General features: G+C 45.6%; 1 protein-coding gene across 1 annotated transcript; it reads left to right on the top strand.

The window, feature by feature from the left end:
- The first annotated feature begins 3,952 nt into the window (after positions 1 to 3,952).
- Positions 3,953 to 4,483, top strand: LOC147847633 (uncharacterized). The gene has a single exon (XM_087338970.1). It carries the CDS (start codon positions 3,959 to 3,961, stop codon positions 4,481 to 4,483), a length of 525 nt encoding a protein of 174 aa, XP_087195096.1. The 5' UTR covers positions 3,953 to 3,958.
- The last annotated feature ends 3,042 nt before the right edge of the window (positions 4,484 to 7,525 follow it).

Genomic DNA, 7,525 nt, shown 5'->3' on the forward strand with positions numbered 1-7,525 from the left:
ATCCAGTGGATGACAACACCATACTTGCGGAGGTGATGTGCGACAACCACGAGGTGTTTGTTGAAGAAAAGAGAAAAAGAATAGAAGAGCAAGGCCCATCAAAAAGACATGAAACAAGGAACGCTAAAAAGAAGGAAGATGCGGAGACAAGTCAAACTTTGCAAATGGAGGAACGAGATTCAAGCCGAAAAGGAGAGCCGAGCATACGAGTCGAAGAAACCATAGGACCCATGAAGGTTGGTGTCGAAGACCCCGCTCGGAGGACAAGGGCTATGCCTACCTATAAGCTAAGGTCGGACATAGAGCATACAACGGACCTAAAGAAGATTCTCGAAGAACGTGTTCTTGATAGCCACGTGACTTTGTCCTTTAGGGAATTGCTTGGCATTACGAAGAAGGAGTTCCATGACACGATCGTGGACCTTGTAAAGAGAAAAAGACAACAATCGGACGAGGAAGAAGAGAAGCCGCAAAAAGCAAAAACGAATGCCATAACGATGGCAAGAGACGAAGTCGATGAAGATATGGTGGACAACCACTATACTCGACCTCATTAGGCATGAGCGACAATGGAGATGCCGATGAAGATCGGGGAGAAGAAAGAGACCGTGGTAGCCTTGATCGACCACGGTTCGGAGATCAACCTCATGTCAACTGACTTCTACATTTAAAAAGGAAGATGGCCAATCAATACAAATCACGGATGGAAGATTCGTGCGGCAACAAAGACTACGGAGGACTTGTACGGAGCTTGTCCCAATGTTAAAGTCACGATCGGGGATGTGGAGATGGATCAACACTTCTTCATGCAAGAATCAACGTCGCATCTTGTTATCCTAGGACAACTGTATATCACATCATCTCGGATGGAGACCAAAGTGTTTGATAATGGAGCAGCCTTCACATGAATAAAGAGTCTTGACAACCAAAGATCGGTCCAATTCCTAACGGTGCGAGCCAATCATGAAAGGAATCGAGATAGTCTAGGAGGCGAATCCCCCGGATTTTTAGAGCGGACTATTGAAGCATGGGGCACAAATAGTTCGAGCAATTGCAAGTCCCCACAAGAAAGTAGAGCGCGTGGATTGCGAGGAGAAGCAACATGTGTCACACCTAGTGGCGCATGTAAACTAGTACTACCCGACAAGAAGGACAAGCATCGAATACAAAACTTTGAGAAGATGCTGAAAGAAGAAAACATAATAGAAGAAGAAGAGTTTGTGACTCATATTATGGAAGAAGCCTCATTTAACGACACCATCGGCGAAATCGAGGATGTCGTGGACTTGAGCTATCTTCACGATCATCACGTGATTTCGGTTAACTCCATCAACATGTACGTTATCATTGATGAATATCATCGAAGCATCTTGATGAAGGAAACTGACGTCAACACAAAATATAAAACAGTGGATAAGAAGGTCAAGCCAGTTGCAGTTCCGCTACTAGAAGATAGCTGGCAAAAGATGAAGGAAGTTGCTAACGATCCAAGCTTAAGAGATCCGAAGACAATAGGTCATGTCTTCACCAAAGAGACGAAGGGAAAGCTACGAGTTGGAAGGGAGGATTTCCTTCTCCCTGAAGAGGAGCGAAAGTTTCGCGACATGGGAAGGCTTTCGCATTTTTCCCACAAGAAATCGGATGTGCTGATCCAAGGGCAATAGAGCCAATGGTGATCTTCACGGTGCTGCATGTACCTTGGAATTTGAAACTGATACCGGTTCCGAGAGCACACCTACCGAAGCTGATCGAGCTCTTAAAGGAGAAGGTGAATATGGGAATTCTGGAACCATCGAATGCTCCTTATTCCAATAGGTGGTTCACGGTGCCGAAGAAGAATGGATCATTGCGATTCATCCACGATCTTCAACCTGTCAACAAGGTGACAATTCGAAATGCTGGAATCGGTCCGAGCGTGGACGAATTTGCCGAGGCATTTGCGGGCCGGTCCATCTACTCCATTGGCGATCTCCACTCCGGATATGACCAATTCCAATTGGCGATCGACAGTCGTGACATTACAACCATGAGGATTCCGATCGGGCTTGTGCGGATGTGTACCTTACCTCAAGGCGCAACGAACTTGGTGGCTCATATGGTGAATGCCATGAACAAAGTCTTGAAGGATTGTATCCCGGACATCACGATGCCATTCTTGGATGATATTCCGATAAAAGGATGTTCGGATGAGGAGAAAGATGAATCAAAAGATAAGGAAGGGTGTAGAAAGTTCATCGCGGATCATATGAAAGATTGCGAGAAGGTGCTTCAAAGGCTCGAAGATGCAAATTTGACATTTTCAGGAGAAAAATCCGCATTCGGGCAACCAGAGATCTTGGTCGTAGGTCACTTGGTGTGGAGCATACGGTCGGAAGCCTTCACCATCCAAAGTGAACGCGATCCAAGACATGAAAGAAGAATGCGAAAACCAAACGAAGGTTCGAAGGTTCCTTGGAGCATGCACGTTTTATCATATCTGGATTCCTCACTACGCTCATGTCGTCGAACTGTTATATGGACTACTAAAGAAAAGAATGAAGTTCGAATGGCGAAGCGAGCATACAAACGCAATGCGAAGATTGAAGAAACTACTTCTTGAAGCTCCAACATTAGGAAAGGCCAACTATACCGAAAGGAAGCCGATTTATGTGACTGTAGATACGAGCCCAACCGGAATCGGGTGGTCATCAACCAAGAAGGAGAAGATAATGTGCAATATTCCATCCGGTTCGGAGCAAAGGTTCTTGGCGAACGGCAATAAAGATACGCCCAAGTCAAGCGGGAACTTTGGGGTATTGTGTCGGTAGTGAAGACAGACAAAGATTACCTGATCGGGACGGAAGTGATAATAGATACAGATTGTCTCCCAATCCTCGGAATGATCTCGGGATGTGCAACACTAGATCTAGCTATGCTAAGGTGGATCGCCTATATCAAGTCTTTAAACCCAGAGATCCGCCATATTGCAGGGAAGAAGAACGCCATGGTTGACATGCTGTCGAGGGCAAGATTTGAGAATGAAGGTGACATGGTTTCGGAAGATTAAGACGTCACCCTCGACTTCTTCAAGATGGCTCCACTATCGGCGGAAGACACGGGCACGCTAACCCTCCACGCCTTCAACGAGGACGAGTACGAAGGGGAGTGGTTACTTATCGGCAGATTCCTAAGAATGATGACGACGGATGCTTCGTTGACGAAGGAGGAGGCCCTATGAATCCGAAAGAAAGCCTACCAATACTTCTTGAAGGGAGGTTTCCTTTAGTGACACCCAAAAAGAAGGACAGGAATACCATGTCGAGTGGTGGTGAAGAAAGAAGAGCAAGTGACGTTGATGACCGAATTCCACGAGAGTGCTTGGGCAGGTCATAGAGGAACATGGGCGACATTCGAAAAGTTGAAGGAAAAGTACTGGTGGCCAAGCATGTACAAAGATGTACTCCATTTCGTGTCCACATGCGAAACTTGCCAAGTACATTCCAATATACGTCATCGTGATGAGCTATGACCGACATACCCGCTCACCATACACTTCAAATGGATGGTTGATTTGGTCTCGATGCGAATGGGAGTGGGACAAATGAAGTACTTAGTGCTGACAAGAGAAGACTTGACAAATCAAGTGGAAGAGCGGGCCTTGACAAATATGACGACATCAGCTGTTTGCAAATTTCTACTTGAAGAGGTTGTCTACCAATACGGATGTGTGGGGAAGATAGTAGCCGATCGAGGGGAGTTGGATGCACACGAAGCAACAGAGCTTTTCGAACGACTAGGCATGAAGCTCTCCCTCACAACTGCCTACAATCTAGAAGCGAATGGGAAGATCGAGTGAGGGCATGGACCCATCGTCAAAGTCATCGTACAAGCATGCAACGGTCGAGTCGGGAATTGTCCACGACTTTTGCCCTACGCCTTGTGGGCTGACAGAACGACACACAACTCGGTGATAGGGTATATGCCAACGGAGCTTATGTATGGACAAAAGCTGGTGATGCCCATCGAAAGGACGATCACCTCATGGGTAGCGATACCATGGGAGAACGAGATGAGTCGAGAAGAATTATTAGCAGCACAGATAAGGCAACTTGAAAGAAGACCTGAAGATCTAGAACGTGCGCGAAAAATGATGGAGGCAGCCCGAGTGAAGAACAAAATTCGGTTCGACAAGACGCATCGATTGCGTCCCAAGAGGATTGAAGAAGGAGATTGGGTATTGGTCTACGACAATAGCCTTGACAATCAACACAGTACTACAAGAAAGTTTGCAAGAAGATTGTTCAGACCGTATGTGGTGATAAGTGCCAACGACAATGCCACATACCACCTTGCAGAGCTAGATGGATCAAGGTTGGCCATACCCATTGCAGGAAAAAGAGTAAAGGTTTTCAAGAAAAGACAAGATGAGGATCCTGACCTCAATCACCTCGACGATGAAGATAGTACGACGGATGTGAATGAAGACGTGGAGGAATCTAATTGATCACCATAGCCGAAATCTCACACTCTCTCTTCTTGGCACGTATTAGAGGACGTGCGGTTTGGTGGGGGTGGATGCCATGAAGATTTTCGGCAATGGTATGAAAATCACATAAAACTACAAAAGGATGGAGGTCTTGAAGAGCTTTTAGATGCACTTTACTACATAAGAAATAGACATCTAAGCGTAAACATATGTGGGTATAAAGTTTTGCAAAAGAAAAAAAAGACAAAAATAAAATTGTGAAATATCCCACATAGATAGGAAAGTTAAGGCCCTGGCTATATAAGCACATTGAGATCCCTTATTTTTCATTTGTGCTAAGAGCACTTTTGGCCACTTTGTCTAGATGGATGAATGTGGCCAAATTCCTAAAAACCAACTGGCAAAAAAAATGGAACCGGCCGGAAAGCAAACCGGAACCGGTGACCGGCGGTAATCGGCAGCATCCGATCGGATAGATATATAAATAAATAAATAAATAAATATATGTATACACAAGGAGTGCAAGTGTGGATTTGAACCTTTTCACTTCCAAGTTGAGAGTCTATAAAACTACCACTAAGCCAACACATTTTCTTGAAATTATATTTCTATCGTTATAACTTTATATGTAAATTCTCATACATGAGAGCTAAAATGAGTGACATGATTATCATGCACCACATGTAATACATGAGCGCCAAATGGCAAACATGCATTTTATGCATGTCTTGTACCCTCAAATGCATGAGGGCATCTATAAAAGAGGAGATGGAAAAAGAAGAAAGGTTAGGTACTTTTTTTTATATAAAATTAAGAGAAGAAAATTCGTTATCGAATTGATCGTGTAACTTGTTTCTTAAATCTAAAGTCAATTGCTCAATCTTAATCTCTCTCTCTTTTCGCCATATCAATCTTTCTCAATCTAAAGTCAAGCGTTTAATCTCAATCTCTCTCTCTCAAATTATCTTAAATACTTTCTCGCTAAAGCTTATGTAAACTTCGAATCCTTTCGGTCCAGAACCTCGGCGGTTCCGCTTCATGATCAACGCATAGTGACGGATCTTCTAGTCCAGAACCCCGTCGGTAACCGGATGACACTTGACGAACCGGCCAGATACGGACAAGAAACCGAACCAACCGAAGAAGAAGAAGAAGAAGAAGAAGACACAGGAACCGGACAAGATCCTGAATCAAATTCGAATTCGGAACAAACGGAGGAACCGGCAGTCAGAAACCAAGGACGAAGATATCCTCTCCGGGAGAGAATAGCCCCCCGAAGATTTCCGGATGCAGAGCATGTGTTGCTAACCGATGAGGGGGAGCCGGAAAGCTTTGAAGAAGCAAGGGGAGACACCCACAACTACAAGTGGTTGAGTCCCTGGGAGGATGAGATGGATTCCCTACATGAGAACCACACATACAAATTAGTGGAGTTGCCGAAAGGAAAGAGGGCACTCCGGAACAAGTGGGTGTATAAGCTGAAACTAGGAGACACCGGAAATCCACCAAGGTATAAGGCCCGAATCGTGGTGAAGGGCTTCCAGCAGAAGAAAGGACTGGACTTTGATGAGATCTTTGCCTCGGTAGTAAAGATGGCATCCATCCGGATGGTATTGGGCATTGCGGCAAGCATGGACCTCGAGGTAGAGCAACTAGACGTCAAGACGACATTCCTACATGGAGACCTCGAAGAAGAGATATACATGCATCAACCGGAAGGATTTGAGAAGAAAGGGAAGGAGCACCTGGTGTGCCGGCTGAAGAAGAGCTTATATGGACTGAAGCAAGCTCCTCGGCAATGGTACCCGAAGTTTGACTGCTTCATGACCGATCAAGGGTACCACAAGACGCAAACCGATCATTGTGTGTTTGTGAAGAAATTTGATGAAGGAGATTTCTTGATATTGCTCTTGTACGTGGATGACATGTTGATTGTCAGACGAGACCAAGTCAAGATACAGATGCTGAAGAAGGCCCTGAACCAGACCTTCTCAATGAAAGACTTGGGTCCGGCAAGACAAATAATGGGGATGCACATCATCCGGGACCGGTCAAAGAAGCAATTGTGGCTGTCACAGGAAAAGTATGTGACAAAGGTGCTTGAATGGTTTAACATGTTAGAAGCAAAACTGCAGATTATCCGGTAAGCAAAGCCCGAAGACAAAGGCAAAGAAGGTGGATATGATGAAGATTCCATATGCCTCTACGGTCAGGAGCTTGATGTACGCAATGGTGTGTACTCGACTGGATATTGGATACGCAGTCGGAGTGGTGAGTCGGTTCATGACCAACCCCGGAAAAGAGCACTGGAATGTGGTGAAATGGATACTTCGGTACTTGAAGGGCACTTCGAGTATGTTCCTCCGATTCGGCTCTGGTAAACCCCTCATGGAAGGCTTTACCAATTCGGATATGTCGGCTGATGTGGACACCAGCCGGTCAACTTCCAGATATGTCATGACCCATGCAGGGGGAGCCGTTTCGTGGCAGTTGAGGCTGTAGAAGATGGTTGCATTGTCAACCACGGAGGCGGAGTGCATGGCAGCCGTGGAAGCCGGCAAGGAAATATTATGGATGAAGGACTTCATCCGAGAGCTAGGGATCTGGCAAGAGGAATACCGGCTCTACTGCGATAGTCAAAGTGCCATCCACCTTGCAAAGAACGCGACATACCATTCCAGAACGAAGCACATCCAGCGCAGGTACCATTGGATCCAGGAGCGAGTTGAGGATCGAGAGTTCGTGCTAACGAAGATCCACACGGAGGAGAACAGGTCGGATATGCTAACCAAGGTGCTGACACCCGACAAGCTGGACGCATGCCGGAAGCGGATTAGACATACCAAACATCCCATACCGGAGTGAAGGGGGAGTTTGTTGGGAAATCGGTCTCTCCGGATGGGATCCGGTGATGAATAAAGAGGACCCGGTGAGAACCGGAAGAGAAGACAAATTTGTAAATATGTCTTGAATAAGCCCATTGAGGCTATATTTGTAAATAGCCCTAAGTTCATATAACTATAAATATGACTTAGGGCAATCACTTTAGTATATGTGATT

This window comes from Azolla caroliniana, unplaced genomic scaffold, assembly GCF_043228905.1.
Source record: "Azolla caroliniana isolate FFs.n. ecotype wild unplaced genomic scaffold, voAzoCaro1.0.p SCAF_795, whole genome shotgun sequence".
NCBI lineage: Eukaryota > Viridiplantae > Streptophyta > Polypodiopsida > Salviniales > Salviniaceae > Azolla > Azolla caroliniana.

Excerpts from the sequence above, each read along its gene's own strand:
- LOC147847633 (XM_087338970.1), top strand. The coding sequence starts at position 3,959 with ATGCCAACGGAGCTTATGTATGGACAAAAGCTGGTGATGCCCATCGAA.